The sequence below is a fragment of the Rana temporaria genome, chromosome 3, assembly GCF_905171775.1.
Source record: "Rana temporaria chromosome 3, aRanTem1.1, whole genome shotgun sequence".
Classification (NCBI taxonomy): Eukaryota; Metazoa; Chordata; class Amphibia; order Anura; family Ranidae; genus Rana; species Rana temporaria.
Genome location: NC_053491.1, coordinates 433,975,210 through 433,992,860, shown reverse-complemented (window position 1 = coordinate 433,992,860; position 17,651 = coordinate 433,975,210). Strand labels below are relative to the sequence as shown.

The 17,651-nt window shown below is 45.8% G+C and overlaps 1 protein-coding gene across 1 annotated transcript in view; it reads right to left on the bottom strand.

The window, feature by feature from the left end:
• Nucleotides 1–15,547, bottom strand: part of DSN1 (DSN1 component of MIS12 kinetochore complex) — a 36,427-nt gene extending 20,880 nt beyond the window's left edge. The window contains exons 1-5 of the mRNA XM_040346382.1: nt 15,442–15,547; nt 10,415–10,641; nt 9,460–9,533; nt 9,239–9,311; nt 5,760–5,847 (exon numbers count right to left, since the gene is read on the bottom strand). Coding sequence (XP_040202316.1) covers nt 5,760–5,847; nt 9,239–9,311; nt 9,460–9,533; nt 10,415–10,568 — 389 coding nt within the window. The 5' untranslated portion in view covers nt 10,569–10,641; nt 15,442–15,547. The remainder of the gene's footprint in view (nt 1–5,759; nt 5,848–9,238; nt 9,312–9,459; nt 9,534–10,414; nt 10,642–15,441) is intronic.
• Between the last annotated feature and the right edge of the window lie 2,104 nt (nt 15,548–17,651).

Here is a 17,651-nt window from a genome sequence, read left to right as displayed (position 1 = left end):
TTAAAAGACAAAAACAATATGACTTCACAACAAAGCCAAAACAATCAGGGAGGGAGAGAAGGGTAAGAGGTCAGGGGAGGAACAGAGGGCAAGTGGAAATGGGGGAAAGGGGAGGACCAGGGGGTATGTTTAGCATAGTCCGAGCATCGACAACCATCACATATCGCCGGGGAAAACCACCATCAGTAATGTACAAACGTCGGGGCGCCCGGCCCGACCATTCGATCCATGTGGACAGGCCTTCCCCCTAAACTAGAGGGGGGGGCATTGCGGCCAGACGCTCCACCCCTAGAGTAGCTCCATTTATGCTATTAACTGGAATCCCATGGAATCATGGGAAACATAGCTCATGAATAGGTCAGCTCAGCAGTGTCGTGCGCTGCCTGCTTTGATCTTCCCACCCAACCCCCCCCCCCACAATAAACTATGCATGACTTCACACGAAAGAAAATAATTCATTAATGAAATAATCCATTATTTGTGAAACATAAAAGCTTTTTTTTTTTAATCCACGGGGAAAGTGAGCCAAGTTGAAAAGTGAGCATGTTCCTGGAATTATGATTTACAGTGGTTCTAATTAAGGCTCTGCATACGCTGATAAGTAGAGATGATGTCACACGGAGGTCATGCAGGGTAAATGTTTCTTGCAGACAAGTTCCAAAATCTTCAGTCAAACACATGGTGTGGCAAAAGAGAATTACAGCCAGAACCAGGCACAAAAGTGGACCCAGCCAAAGAGAACATGATTCTAGAGAGTTTCCAGTCTACTGTCAGTGGGGTCCTCAAAGGACATTTTCAGCTAGAATGTTAAGAAAGATGGGCCACTTACTGTGAAGGTATAGCACCAACAAGTGTTTGGAAACCTGGGAAAAAAAAAACTCTTTCTGGGTGCTTCCAATCTTCATACAGAAACTCAAACAGTATTAACAGAAGGTTTTGCAAGTCCTTGGATTCCTGTAGGACCCAAGACTAGATAAGGCACTGGCAGAAGTGATAGAATTATCTTCATTTCATTGTAATGCACAATATTAAAGTGGTTACCTACAGGAAAGCCTAGATTAAGGATTACCTGTAGGTTCTGAAAATATCTCCTAAACCTCCACGGTTTAGGGGATATTTACAATAGAGCCATGTGCCGATGTTGACGGCGCAGGAGCACTTTAGAAACGACGATCGTGTCGTTTCTAAAGGGGGGTCATGCTGTGACTGGCGGCTCCGGCGTGGGAGTGACGTCGCGCGACTCCGGCCAGTCACAGAGCCGGAGTCCGCGGCCCTCGCAAGGAAGAGGGGTGAAACTAGACACTCGCTACAAGTGGGGACAGCGATGACCGCAGGCTTCGGTTTCAGGTAAGCGACACATAATGGGCTACCATGAGATACATGTTAACCCATTATGTTTTACCTTTGCAGGGAAATAAAAAGAGGAAGTAAAACCCATCAGGGTTTAGTTCCTCTTTAATAAAAACGGACAAAATTATCTTGTTCAATTTAGGCGTAACACAGCATAAGAATATGACTCTGCGGGAAAAATCATCAGTCAGTCAGCTATTAGGTATTAAGCAGAATTTCCACCGACTTAGGCTCGGATGCAGCCAAGGCTGCAGGCAAATCAGGATTTCAAAGCCAACTTAGCCAGAACCAGTCTGAAATGGACTCAAGCAGTGCCGAGGGTCACTACCAGGCTCCCCCAAGATGTCTGATACAGAAGGGTCTGGTAAGAATAAGACCAAACATCGAAACGGAGGACAACTACATTGAGTTGCTGAAAGGAAGCAAATAGACTGCCTGCAACTACCGTATTTTTAGGACCATAAGACGCACTTTTTTCCCCCCCAAAAATATGGAGCGAAAGTGCCGCAGGCACCGCCCCCGCTGGCAACACCCCCACCACTGCCGGAAACGCCCCCGCTCCGTGCTGTGTTTTAATCAATGAAGCCGCCCCCCCTGCACGAGCAAAAAGTGAAAGTATTTCCCACTGCTGCCTCCCGTAACAAATGCAGCACCCGGCGGCCGGCACATTGTGAGCCCAGCTTAGCGATGGGAGACGAGTGCCCTGTGATTGGCCAAATCGGGTCGTTTGCGGGCGCTTGACATGGGTAAACTGGTAATGGCAGCGATCTGATTTTTAGCAGGACTGCGACATGGCGATGAACAAATCTGACCCCAAATTGTCACGTCCCATTCAATGCAATGGAACCGTTCTAATAGGAGCGACGCAAGTCGCTCCGACTTAGAAAAAGGTTCCTGGAAGACTTCGGGGGTGGCTCGGGGCGACCTGCATTGACTTCTATACAGAAGTCATTTTGCAAATCGCCTCTGAAGTCATCCTCAGGACGACTTGCAGAGTCGCCCCCGAAGTCGTGCCGCTGCTGTGTGAACCGACTCTTAAAGTGATATTTATTTTTTAATAACGAAACACCTTACAAACATGTCATACCAACCATGGCTGGCTGAGAGCGCTGACTGAAGTGTCTCTCCCCCCACCCCCAGGACACAATAGAACAGCAGGGAAGATCGCTGTACTAATGTTGGCTAGTTAGTGCAGCGGCTTCTCCCGAGTGCTCTCACCCAATACCCGGAAGCGCAGGATATGTGCAAATGTGATCCTGCACAGCGCGGCCGCCCTGCGGCAGTAAGGGCAGTCGGGAACTGGTTAACGAGTGTGCCAACATTACTCCTCCAGCCATGTAAAGCCAGCCATAGCCGTTTTGAATCTCAGCCTGTTCAGTAGGAACCGGCTGATTCAAACCATGTATGGGAAGGCTGAATGTGCTGGGTAAAACCAGCCTGCCAGATTTTATATGCAATTATTATTAGTGTCTTGACCTACAGAGCCATTACAATGGCTCTGCAGGAGGGATTTCCCCCTGTCAACACCCATACCCGTGGTTGCAGGAAAGAAAATCACTCAGTTTATGGCCAGCCTAATAGCAATTGGTTGCTGGACCAAAGCATTTCCACAGAGCAGGAGGTCACATGCTCCTCAATATGTAGAAGCAACAAGTATTATCATCCACTAAAATGGAGGTAGGAGTGGTATGACAAAGCTCGAAAGAGGATATCAAGGGTTTGCAGGGCCCATCACACAAACCTGGTCACTTCACCATTACTGGGCAAGGCGATAGCGTATATGTAAAAGTGTTTAGACTAGCTTATGCGTTTCCCGTTTGTCAATCTAAATGTATTAGACAATTACTATTCCTTCTGCTAACTCAACAAACATCACATAATTACAAATGCTTTGTTGTTCCCCCTTTAAATGTCACTGCTTAATAGCAATCACTAGATAGCAGTTGTGCAATCTCCATGTAAAAATCCAACTTACTTTCCATTTAGCTTCTTTTTCCCATTTTTTTTGTTGCTTATTGACAGACCAGCCAGTCAGGAAAGGGTGGGACAATACTATTAGGTCTATAAAGACTGCAAGAGCCGACTTTACCTTCAAAAATAAATGCTCTAGCAGTTTTTAAAAATGGGAAAAGTTAACAGTAGGGATGGGAGGTGGGGAGCAGCAATAAAGAACTTACTATAACCCTGTAGGTTATAGGTACGATTAAGACCCCTTTCACACTGGGGCGTTTTTTAGGTGATTTAGCGTTTTTAAAAAAAAAGCGCCTGAAAGAAGCTTCATCTGCAATACCAATGTGAAAGCCTGAGTGCTTTCACACTGAGGCGCTGTGCTGTCTTGGGGGGGCTTTTAGAAAAAGTCCTGCAAGCAGCTTCTTTGCAGCGCTTTAGAAGCATTGAATACACCGCTCCTAAAGCTCACTTCCCATTGAGGGAGATTTTTTTAACGCCCAGTGTGAAAGGGGCCTAAGACAGCAAAAGAAATGGCATACAAGCGGTCCCCTGGGTTACAAACAAGATAGGGTCTGTAGGTTTGTTCTTAAGTTGAATCTGTTTGTAAGTTGGAATAGGGAAACATTTTTTAAGTGTAGCTCCAGCCCAAAAAAAAACATTAAGCTTTTTGGATAGCATAGGGAAGGGTTATCACCCGTGTTTTGCTGTCTGTGCCCCTGTTCAGAAGATTTCACCTCACTTTCTGTCCCAATGACAAATGGATTTTAAACATTTTGGGTTTTTGTGGAAACAAGGATTGGTGATAAGCATCAGTGGAGGTACCTTTTTCCCTGCTGCACCATTGGCATGGTTATATCTTCTTAGTCCTCTCCATAAAATTATCAGAAACTTGTGCTTAAAGTAGAACTATAGGCTACACTTTATTTTTAATTTTGGATAGATTAATGGGGGGGGGGGGGTGTTTTAGCCCCTGTCAGTTTATTTTTTACCATCCCCGTCCCATTTCCCTTCACTTCCTAACCCATAGCCAAACAGTAAGTGAGAGGATATCTATGCAAATTAAGGAAATTCATTGCCCCCCAACCGGCCCTCAGAACTAGTGTCCCCACTCAATTTTTTAAACAGAAAGGGGCGTGACCTTGCCAGGAAGGGGTGTATCATATTTAAATTAGGGGGTGCGCGAGTTTAGTCAGGCCTAGGGCAGCACAAAACCTAAATACACCTCTGGTCCCAAGTACTTCTAGAATACACCCCTACAGATAAATGGCATTCACGTTCTGCTCATATCATCATAAGTAGTTGCCATCTTGGCCTGTGTTTGATCTTTAACTGCCATGATGCTGCACATGTGATCAGTTATGACACCAGTCATTGGATGGTTTGACAGTTTGGTTGAGGACAACCAATGTGACAATATTCCCATCACGTGTCAGGCATTTAAAGATTTTTTTTTTTTTTTTAATTGCTAAAATTTATAGGTTTAGTTCCGCTTCAAGGGCTGGTTCACACCACAAAAAACGCACTCCAAATCCATTCCAGATGTGTTTTTTGCATGCATGATTTTAGCACACTTTTGGTGCGTTCCAGATGCTTTTTCTTTTTCACTGTACTGGGGTCTGGGAGGTTTTTGATGAGTTCCAGTGCGTTTTACTGCGTTCCAGTACAGTTCAGTGCAGGAAAAATGCAGCAAGTTCTACTTGTTTTTCTGGAACTGGAAAGCCCTGGAACTGGCTGCATGGGTAGGAACTATGCCATTGGAAACCATATAACCTACTTTCCATGCATTTTTATTCCTGCATTAAAAACGCACTGGACAGCGTGTGGTGTGAACTGGTTCTAAGACGATTTATACACCAACCCTCCTTCCAAAAAATAACACGATACACCTAGAAAGAAAAAAGTCAGAAAATGTTTGTTTTGTGCGTCTGTTCCACACATCAGTCACTCAAATGGTAAAGAAGCCAGGACAGCCCCAGAGCCTGTACCTTCATCAACCAACACCCTGATAGCAGCCCCCGTTTCCAACGTCTCAAGCTCCCCTTAAAGTGGTTGTAAACCCTCTGTGAGAAGTTACACCTACAGGCAAGCCTAGATTAAGGCTTACCTGTAGGTGTTTGCAATATCTCCTCAACCCACACAGTTGAAGAGATATTTGCCAAAAGGAATACACCGTTGTCAACGGCGCAGGCGCACTGAGAAAGCCGGTTTTCTCAATGGCTAATGTCGCCTTCCACGCGGAGTGACGTCTTTGCCGCTCCGGCCAATCACAGCGCCGATACCCGGAAGTAACCTTCCAGAGAGATGTCTGCGGCCGGAGGGGGGGGGGGACAAGGACGGTTTCGATGTAAGGTAAGTAGATCATAATGAGCTAGTATGATAGTCATACTAGCTCATTATGCCTTTGTCTTGCAGGTTTTTTTTCCGGGGGTTACAACCGCTTTAAAGGGAAGTTATTTTACCTTTTGGAGCCTTCAGTGCATCTTTTGAGGGTTCCATCATGAGATAATCGTTCTGTGAAGCGCAATATTTTCTCCTTAACAGCAGATACTGTGGGAAAGATCACAAATCATAAATATTGTTAAAGTTGAAGCATAGTTCATTTTGTTGTGGATACAGCACCAGGGACATCATTTTCATCTAACAAAGCGTCTCGTGTCCTGCTGTTTAGTGTAGGAGTCTTTACTCCAACTCCAGATACTTCCCACAGATGTCAACTTAAAGTGGAACTCAACTCTCCCTCAGTCCACATTGACCATTTGTAATCGTTATGCTGCTAGCATTAGTAAATAGATATGATATACCTTCCTATTTAACATGTCCTCCATTACCAGATGTTTTGGAACTACATTTCCCATGATGCTCACCTACACTGCAGAGTGCATGAGAATCATGGGAAATGTAGTTCCAAAACATCTGGGGTGCCAAGGTTCCCCATCACTGGCTTAGGCAAATTTCAGGAGCGCAAGAGAGACTCTCTCACTTAAGCACACCCTCCTGCCTGCATTGCCTGAGCTAAGGGCAAAGGACTCCAGGAAGTAAATGCTACATGAAACACCTGCCCTTACTCAAGATGACCATGACCAGAAATGCTGGGGAAGAGACATGGATGGGAAAGTTTGCTTTGAATATATAAAAATTAACTAAATAGCGTTTTTGGTGCTCAGATACGGTGTAGTTACACTTTAAAGATCAGTGGCTACAAAGCATTAGTGCTGCTCCCCTCACCTTCCTTGTCTAGGTTTATGGAGGAGGGCAGACGGATGAAAGGATACACCACCTTTAAATCACAGAGTGCTTTAAATCCTGGGAAAAAAATAATGAGTTCTGTGGAAGGTTAAGATAAAGATGAGAGAGAGAGCAAACCAATGCCTCAGTCCAGCTCTTAACCCCTGCAGCACTGCAGTTCAGATGGGGGGGGGGGGGGGGTGTATCCAGGAGGTCTACAGTAAGCAGCAGCCAGCAGGAAAAGGACACGCTTCATCAGAGACAAGTTATATTGCTGTATCCAATAACATCTTCAACCTGCTTAACCACTTAAGGACCGCCTCCTGCACATATACGTCGGCAGAATGGCACGGCTGGGCACATGTACGTACAGGTACGTACTAGTATCCAGCCGTGGGGCGTGCGCCTGCGGCACACTCCCGCGACCCAGGGTCCCGATCTTCATTGTGGCGGCTGCATCGATCGTGTGATCCCTTTTATAGGGAGACACGATCGATGACGTCAGACCTACAGCCACACCCCCCTACAGTTGTAAACACACACTAGGTGAACCCCAACTCCTACAGTGCCCCCTGTGGTTAACTCCCAAACTGCAACTGTCATTTTCACAATAAACAATGCAATTTAAATGTATTTTTTGCTGTGAAAATGACAATGGTCCCAAAAATGTGTCAAAATTGTCCGCCATAATGTCGCAGTCAAAAAAAAAAAAAAAAAAAAAAAAAAAAAAAAAAAAAAAAATAAAAAAAAAAAAAAAATCGCTGATCGCCGCCATAAGTAGTATAAAAATGCAATAAAACTATCTCCTATTTTGTAAACACTATAAATTTTGCGCAAACCAACCGATAAACGCTTATTGTGATTTTTTTTACCAAAAATAGGTAGAAGGATACGTATCGGCCTAAACTGAGGGAAAAAAAATTTTTTTTTATATATTTTTGGGGAATATTTATTATAGCAAAAAGTAAAAAATATTGAATTTTTTTCAAAATTGTCACTCTATTTTTGTTTATAGCGCAAAAAATAAAAACCGCAGAGGTGATCAAATACCACCAAAAGAAAGCTCTATTTGTGGGGAAAAAAGGACGCCAATTTTGTTTGGGAGCCACGTCGCACGACCGCGCAATTGTCTGTTAAAGCGACGCAGTGCCAAATTGTAAAAACCCCTTGGGTCATTTAGCAGCATATTGGTCCGGTCCTTAAGTGGTTAAACCATACCATGCGAATTCCATCATTCCTCTCCTATAGGAAAAAAATAAAAACATCATTTTTTTGCTAGAAAATTACTCAGAACACACACACACGGATAGATAGATATATCTATCAGAGACCCTATGGGATAAAATACCAGTCAATGCAATTTTTTAATGTCGCACAGTATTTGTGCAGCAATTTTTTGGGAAAAATAAATGAAAAAGTAAAAAAAATTAAATAAAATAAATAAATAAAAAAAAGGCAGTAAAGTTAGTCCAATTTTTGGGGATAATGTGACAGGATGATGTTACGCTGAGTAAATGTCACGCTTTAAAATTGCACACGCGAGGAATGGTGCCAAACTTCGGTACTTAAAAAATCTCCATAGGTGATGCTTTAAAATGTTTTGAATTATTGCTCTTGTTCTAAAGTTCGCAGTGATACCTCACATGTGTGGTTTGAACATATGCGGAAGTTGTCTATGACTAAGTTCTGACGTCCCCCCCCGCACCACCTGCAAGAAAGATCAAGCCGCTATGATTGTTCTTGTGGCTTGGAAAAAAAAAAAAAAAAAATGTATATCTGAATGATGCCTGTAACTGCAGGCATTGAGATATCCCCACTGAAAGCTCAGGACGTCATATGATGTTCTGCGGTATGGAAGTAGTTTAACAACACTTTTCACCAACTTTAAGTGTAATGGTATGGTAGTTCTACTGAACAGACTTGTATTGTAGGGTTTTTTCAGTCATGGCAAACTTTAAACGGATTGCACAATTATAAGGGAGGCTGGGGGCGCGAGCAGCACTCAGGTTTTTCAACTAAATGTTGAGAATGTATTATGCCGCGTACACACGATCGGAATTTCCAAAAAGTTTGATGTGAGCTTTTGGTCGGAAATTCCGACCGTGTGCAGGGCCCATCTGACTTTTTCTGTCGGAATTTCTGACAGCAAAACTGAGAGCTGGTTCTCAAATTTTCCGACGGGAAAAGTTCTTGTCGGAAATTCCGATCGTCTGTATGCAATTCCGACGCACAACAAAAACATGCATGCTCCAATCAATTCGACGTATGCTCGGAATCATTGAACTTAATTTTTTTCAACTCATCGTATTGTTGCACGTAACCGCGTTCTTGACGGTTGGAATTACAGACATCATTTGTGTGACCGTGTGTATGCAACACAAAAGTTTGAGACAAAATTCTGTCGGGAAAAAAAAAAATCCACATTTTTCTTGTCGGAATTTCCGACGTACGTGGCATAAGGGTAAAAAACCTTCAGACTTTAGAACCACACATGGCTCAATTTTCTCTATCTCAGCCCGCAGACTAACGGCATAGATGAGGGAATTGCCACTGTCAGCTTTCCTATTCAGGCAGCTGCGGCACCAATAATATAATATACCATCGAGCTCAGTTGATTTTTTACATACCATGGCTGGCCAGGCCACACACACCTTGAATTTCTTCCCTTCAATTTTTGCCCCTAAAAGTTTATGAAAAAAATAAATAAACTTACCGGTTGCACTAAAAGAATTGGAGTTAAATCCATCAGTATGCGACAAGGGGTGTTCTAGCTTATGTACGGAATACTGATGTAAAAAATAAAAATAAGACATAGTAACCAGTGTTAATAAAACACTTTAGTTTATAGCCACTTTAAAAATGCAGATTTATTATATGTTCTTTTTTGATAATACATTTTCAACATTAAACGGAATAAAAACACAATTACTGTACCTGGAAGCAAGCATGTATGAGCTCCATAAGGCGATCATTTTCTGGTAACGACAAGCTGATGGCATCGCTGAGACCTGTAATAGTCAATACAACAGACAAATATATAAGTCCAACCAATCATCTGCAGGAGTCCAAGGCTGGATTTACATTTGCTAGAATACACTGATCATGCTTCTATGTTAAAGGAAAAAAAATAAAAAAAATTGGGGTCTAGAAAACGTTGTTTTATTCTTCTTTGTTGTCCACCCTGCCTTAGTGGATTACGGCTTTAATATATGGTGTTGAGATTAGAGGTAGACCGATATGGGTTTTTCTCTGGCCGATGCCGATATTTAGAAATCTGGGCGGCCGATATATGATGCCGCTTTTGCGGCCGATATTTTAGGCCGATTTTTTTTTTTATTGGTGGCACTGGCTCGTGGCACTGGATGGCACCAATTGGCACTGGATGGCACTAGCAGAAGGCACTTATTGGCACTGGCAGGTTGCACTGGATGGCACTAGCAGGTGGCACTGGCAGGTGGCAATAGCTAGCACTGGTTGGCATTGGCAGGTGGCACTTATGGCTTTAGTTGGCACTGGATCGCACTGGCAGATGGCACTGGATGGAAGGTGGCACGCACTGGATGGTGCCACTGTTATTGGCACTGGCAGGTGGCATTGGCGGATGGCACTGGATGGTGCCACTGGTATTGGCACTGGCAGGTAGCATTGGCGGATGGCACTGGATGGAAGGTGGCACTAATTGGCACTGGCAGGTGGCATTGGCGGATGGCACTGGAAGGAAGGTGGCACTAATTGGCACTGGCAGGTGGCATTGGCAGATGGATCGGTCGACCTCTAGTTGAGATCACATCTTTGCACTGATCCATACTGGACGGCACACCAGCTACTGTGCTGTAATGCAGAGGCTGGTGTAAACTAGCCTTAAGGGAATGGGTTTGACGTCACTTACTTGTAGCATTATGATAAATAGGTGGTAGTGTCCTCCGGCGTTTCTTTCCAACAGATCTTCGTAATGATTTTCTTCTAGCACGGGGACTTGGGGAAGAGTCTTGAAAAGACAAGTTGTTTGGGCTGTTCCTTTGTTTCTTTTCAGGAGAAGTCATATTGGGAAATGGTGTTTTTTTGTCCCAAAAACGTGGAAATGACCACTGTGCGAAAAGACCACTTTATTCACACCTAAAGGAAAAAATAAATAAAAAATTGTATGTATATATCAACCAAAAGCCATGCTATAATAAAAAGGTAGCAGGGATAATTGAACAACCACCTCCTTTCTTGTTACAAAGTATTTATACACCTTTTTGTGAATGAATGCTACCAAACCATAAACGTAGCTTTCGCCAAGGGAACGTTAAAAGCCACTTGCATTAAGGTTTGAAGGGAAAGATGGATTCCAGGAAATGCTACATGAATCATCTGTCCTTCTTTAACCACTTAACGCCCGCCGCACGACTATTTACGTCCGCAAAATGGCACGGACAGGCAGAAGGGTGTATATATACACGTCTTTGCCTTTCTGCGGGTCTGATCGGGACCCCCCCCCCCCGCTGCGTGCGGATTCCCACGGGGAGCGATCCGGGATGACGGCGCGGCTATTCGTTTATAGCTGCCCCATCGCGATCGCTCCCCGGAGCTGAAGAACGGGGAGAGGCGTATGTAAACACGGCTTCCCCGTGCTTCACTGTGGTGCTGCATCGATCGAGTGATCCCTTTTATAGGGAGACTCGATCGATGACATCAGTCCTACAGCCACACCCCCCTACAGTTGTAAACACACACTAGGTGAACCCCAACTCCTACAGCGCCCCCTGTGGTTAACTCCCAAACTGAAACTGTCATTTTCACAAAAAACAATGCAATTTAAATGCATTTTTTGCTGTGAAAATGACAATGGTCCCAAAAATGTGTCAAAATTGTCCGAAGTGTCCGCCATAATGTCGCAGTCACGAGGGAAAAAAAAAAAAAAAAAAAAAAAAAAAAAGCAAAAAAACTATCCCCTATTTTGTAAACGCTATAAATTTTGCGCAAACCAATCGATAAACACTTATTGCGATTTTTTTTTACCAAAAATAAGTAGAAGAATACGTATCGGCCTAAACTGAGGGAAAAAAATGTTTTTTATATATGTTTTTGGGGGATATTTATTATAGCAAAAAATATTGAATTTTTTTCAAAATTGTCGCTCTATTTTTGTTTATAGCACAAAAAATAAAAAACGCAGAGGTGATCAAATACCACCAAAAGAAAGCTCTATTTGTGGGGAAAAAAGGACGCCAATTTTGTTTGGGAGCCACATCGCACGACCGCGCAATTGTCTGTTAAAGCGATGCAGTGCCGAATCGCAAAATCTGGCCTGGGCATTTAGCAACAAAATGGTCCGGGGCTTAAGTGGTTAAAAGGATGTCAACCTTTGAGTTTTTTTTTTCTCTTAAACAAACATGTCAAACTTAACTCCTCTGTGCAGTTGGTTTTGTACAGAGTGGCCCCGATCCTCCTCTTTTAGGGTCGCTCAGTGGCATGCCTGGCTCCTCCTCTACTCGAGTGCCCCGGCAGAGAAGCGATTTTCCTCGGGGCCCCGGTGTGGGCGTGCTCCCATGTCCTGCGTCCATTGACACAGACAGCAGGACTTGGCTTCAATGGCTGCCCTGCTATCAATCTCTCCAATCAGGAACCAAGACACCGGCTGGAGCGGGTGTGCTCATCCCCCGAAACAGGAACGATCTGGCACAGGTAAGTAAAAGGGGGGCTCTGTGGGGCTGGTGCACTACAAGATGGAATGCATGGAGGTGAAAAAACATGAAGGTTAACAACCCTTTAGGATGTTGTTCTATTGCGTTCTGACAGAGGAACAGCCCCCCGCCAAAACACTCCGGTCAGCGCTCTCAGGCAAGGATAGGTGTAACGGGAGTCGCTTTGGGGTTTTCTGGTTCCACGGGTCCCCCACCCAAAGCGACTCCAGTCACTATAGGAACATAAGGAGCCGGTCGGCAGACCTTTTTCGGACATGCCCCTGCGACAAAAGACGGCCGGCTTCTATTGGACCGGCTGCCATACACACGGAGCGAATGTTTCTATTGAACCGGCTTGATGCCGCCTGACATTCAGCCCATGTGTATGAGGCTTTAGGCACTAAGATTGGTGCATGCGCATAGTGCACACCAACGGCTTTGTGTTCAGTGCAGCTTGCTGGTGTGAGTAGATCCTTAATCGCATGCCGACCACCGCACACACATGTCGGCAGAATGGCTTGTACAGGAAAATGGGCATACCTATACCTCCCTTTAAATTTGCCGCTTACTGGAGCGTTCCTGCGGGTCCCGCAAACTTCGTTTGCCACTGGCCTTCTGAGCGCAAGCTACCAGGGACAGGGGCGGTTTAAATTTATTTTTTTATTTTACTTATTTTTTTTTAAAACACTTTTATTTGTATTACAAGGAATGTAAACATCCCTTGTAATAGGAATGGTGTGTGACAGGTCCTCTTTATGGAGAGATGTGGGGACCAATAAGACCCCACATCTCTCCTCCAGGCTGAAAAGCATGAGATCGGGAAAAATAAATCACAGATCTCATGCTTACTAGCCGCAATCGCGGCTTTGTTTACTTCCGGGAACCCGGGCGTGACGTCATAACGTCGCGTCCAGGCCTCCGATGGCCATAGAGTTGACTGGTGACCATCTGGTCACCTCTATCCTCCCCATCCCGCTCCAGCCGTTTCGTTTTCCGATGGCACGGGAGAGCCCAGAGAAGCACCAGATGGCAGCGGGAGGGAGGGGGTGTCCCCTCCCGCCGCCTATAAGAACGATCAAGCACGATCTTTGGTGCACTGAATCGCTGCCTGAAGAGAAGGATATCCGAATGATGCCATAATGATGCCTGTAGCTGCAGGCATCATTCAGATATCTCCCACGGAAGTCATGATGTCCTACGGTACAGAAGTGGTTAAAGAGAAGGGTTTTCAGGGATTGTCTAAATATGGATAGATTAGGGGACAGACGGACAGATTGGGGTAGGGAATTCCAAAGGATGGGAGAGGCTCTGGAGAAGTTTTACAGGCGGACTTATTTTTTCCGCATTTCTCACATGTTGGGAGGACTATTGAAATAAAAGGGCAGCCCTAAACGTGACCCATGGGAATGCCCAGAGGTGCGCAGCCACACATGTGAGACAAGCCTAATAATGTAGGATTGTTGTTATTAACCTCCCGAGACCCGCGCTATAGTCAAATGATGGCTACAGCGTGGATCTCAAAATCCAACTAGACGTCAATTGACGTCCGCCCCTTTGGGCGCTCCAGAGCGCACAGCGGGGAACTTCTGAATTGGCCGTGTCCCTTGGACACAGCCAATTACAGATCACCGCGAACGGCCAATCAGAGTGGCCGTTTGCGATGCGATCTGTGCGGCCAATGAGAGATGATCTCATATGTAAACATATGAGATCATCTGTCATTGCCGGAGACTTAACATCCTTGTTCCACCATATGGGAAGTTCCACACCCAACTGCGCAGACTCCGGGCATGCGCAGTAATGGGCTATGGGCAGGCTACGGAAATAGCCGAACGAAACAGCTGATCGTCAGCTGTTAAGAGGAACACAGCTCGGCAGATCAGGATGCAGAGCAGAGAGAAGGGGCGTCTGTTGTGTGATGGGGGAGGAGAGAGGATCCCCCTCTGTATGGACTGAGCACACCGCCGTCCTACACAACACCTACCATCCCCTTCTACATGCTTTCCCCGTCTGACATATTGCAGGAAGGGTGACGTCACCCCACTAAGCCGGCGCTTTTTGTGTCCGCGGCATGCGGGATCCCTGGGCATCGGAGAGGGGGGGGGGGGGCTGTGTGCGGCTCTATGGGGCTGACGGAGCAGGAGGAGCTCACTGACTGACAATAGAGCGGCCCATCCAGGGCACCAGTCAGCGAGCACCAGGGTGGGGGAGGCCCCATAGCTGCCTCAGGGAGGGAGGAGGAGGGGAGAAGATGACCATCTGAGAAGTTCCACAACCGACTGCGCAGACTCCGGGCATGCGCAGTAGCAGGCTACGGAAATAGCCGAACGTAACAGCTGATCATCAGCTGTCAAGAGGAACAAATACCATAGCTGAAACAAGCTTGGCAGATCACCGGCTCTCACAGAGACAGCGGTGCTGTCTCTGGAGAGGAGACCGATCTGTGTCTCTTGTACATAGGGACACCGATCGGTCACCTCCCCCACCTACAGTTAGAACACTATATAGGGAACATATTTAACCCCTTCCTCACCCCCTAGTGTTAACCCCTTCCAAAAATGTGTCAAAAGTGTCCGCCATAACGTTGCAGTCCCAAAAAAAAAAAAAAAAAAAAAAAAAAAAAAAAAAAAAAAAAAAAAAATCGCAGATCGCCACCATTTCTAGTAAAAAAAATAAAATAATTCTATCCCTTATTTTGTAGGCGCTATAACTTTTGCGCTTATTGCGATTTTTTTTTTACCAAAAATATGTAGAAGAATACGTATCGGCCTGAACTGAGAAAAAAAAAGTTTTTTTTTTTTTAAATTGGGCTATTTATTATAACAAGTAAAAAATATTCTATTTTTTTTCAAAATTGTTGCACTTTTTGGTTTATAGCGCAAAAAATAAAAACCGCACAGGCGATCAAATACCACCAAAAGAAAGCTCTACTTGTGGGGAAAAAAAAAGGACGTCAATTTTGTTTTGGAGCCACGTCGCACGACCGCGCAATTGTGAGTTAAAATGACGCAGTGCCGGAAGCTGAAATTTCACCTGGGCAGGAGGGGGGTATATGTGCCCAGTAAGCAAGTGGTTAAAGTCTATACCTGATATTATAGAGAGGAGTAAGGGACAGGCAATTCCAGCTCCACAAGAGAGCCCCTGTAGACTGTATACAGCTGGGAGCTTTGTATTCTATAGCACGACAAGTTCAGACACCATATACAAGTACTGTGACCTCCCTTCTCATACACAGCTGAGCACTTACCATCTCCAGCCGCCCGGCCCGCCTCCTCTCTACATACCCGGATATACACAACACTCCACACAGGATAGACAGCCCGCTCGCTGACTAGCATTAGCCAATAGCAGCGTACCTCTTTTACAGCCCACAACCGGAGTGACAAGCAATGCGATTGGTGCGCTGTGCCGTGGCTGGGCGTAGCACACGACCTTTCGCAGCACGCGAAAGGTCCGGCGGGAGCGCGCGCTGAGGGATAACAGTTTCAAAACGGCTGGCGCGCCTGCGCAGTTCGAGGTAGACTGGAAGTGTTTGACTTGCTTGCTTTGGCGCGAAAGAGTTGTGCGAGGAATGGGTGAGGCGCTCAGGGTGTGAAAGCCCTAGAACGTTTACCAGTGTTTAACCCCTTCAATACCAGGCACTTATACCCCATTCCTGTCCAGGAGAATTTTCAGCTTTTGGCCCTGTCACAGTTGGAATGACATTAGGGTGCCCACGTGTCCTGGATTGCCCGGGACATTCCCGTAATTAGAAGGTCTGTCCCAGGTCCTGGGCACCTTTATTCCGGGACAATACAGTGTCCCGGAATGGAATTGACAGAGCAAGCAAACCGCGCCATAGCACTGGGGCTTGCTCTGCCTCCAGCTCCACTTGAGACTCTGGCCACTGGTTGCTAGAGCCGCCTGGCATCTACCAACCAGTGACCTATTAGCCGCGACTCTGCCCAGCCCAGTCTTTACTGAGGGGGTATATACCTAGTGAAGGGGGGTCCGTACTGAGGGAGGGGGTCTATAGTTAGTGGAAGGGGGTCCATACTGAGGGAGGGGGGTCTGCACTGAGGGAGGGGGTCTATAGTTAGTGGAGGGGGGGTCGTACTGAGGGAGGGGGCCTATACAAGTGGAGGGGGGGGTACGTACTGAGGGAGGGGGTCTATAGTTAGTAGAGGGGGGTCTATACTAGGGGAAGGGGGTCTATAGTTAGTAGAGGGGGATCTTTACTGAGGGAAGGGGGGTCTATAGTTAGTAGAGGGGGATCTATACTGAGGGAAGGGGGTCTATAGTTAGTAGAGGGGGATCTATACTGAGGGAAGGGGGTCTATAGTTAGTAGAGGGGGATCTATACTGAGGGAAGGGGGTCTATAGTTAGTAGAGGGGGATCTATACTGAGGGAGGGGGGGTCTATTATTACAATATAATAATAGAAATACATTCACCCGACGAATCGCTCGCTGACAAAATCCTTGGCAAAATTGTCCCTGAATGGCAGTTTGGAAATGTGGTCACCCTAGCGGTCATGCAATGATGTGCTGTACCCAAACTAAGGGCCAGATTCACAGTGAGAGTACGCCGGCGTATCTAATTCGCTGTTTACGGCGATCCACGAAGGTACGCGCGGTCGTCGCATTCTCTTACGTCGTCGCTAGTCGGCTTTTCCCGTCGTAAAGTTACGCATGCTATTTCAGTGGCTTATATTTAGACTAGCCATGTTAAAGTATGACCGTCGTTCCCGCGTCGAATTTGAATTATTATTTTTTTTTTGCGTAAGTCGTCCGTGAATAGGAAAGGATGTAACGCACGTCGCCGTTCAAAAAATTACGTCGGTGCAACGTCATTTCGCGCAAAGCACGGCGGGAAATTTCAAAACGGAGCATGCGCAGTACGTTCGGCGCGGGAACGCGCCTAATTTAAATGATACGCCCCATTTGAATTAGGCGGGCTTGCGCCGGACGTCTTTACGCTACGCCACCGCAAGTTTACAGGCAAGTGCTTTGTGAATCAAGCACTTGCGCTGAAAACTTGCGGCAGTGTAACGTAAATGTAATACTTTACGCCGCCGCAGATGTACCTGAATCTGGCCCTAAATTTTTATCATTTTTGACACAGATAGAGCTTTCAAGACCCCTTTCACCCTCAGGCGGTTTTCAGGCGTTTTAGCGCTAAAAATAGCCTCTGCAAAGTGCCTGAAAAACGCCTTCCATTCATTCCAGTGTATATTTTCACACTGGGGTGGGGCACTTGCGGGACGTTCTGAAAAGTCCTGTAAGCAGCATCTTTGGGGTGGGTTGGGAGCATTGTATTTAGTGTTCTCGAAACGCCCTGCCCATTGAAGTGAATGGGCAACGCCTTGAAAGTGCCACAAAAATTGGGGTTTTAACCCTTTTTTGGGGTTAAAAGTGCCCCGCTAGCACCCGAAAAGTGCTGCCTAAACAGCGTTAAAGCACCACTAAAACAAGTGGT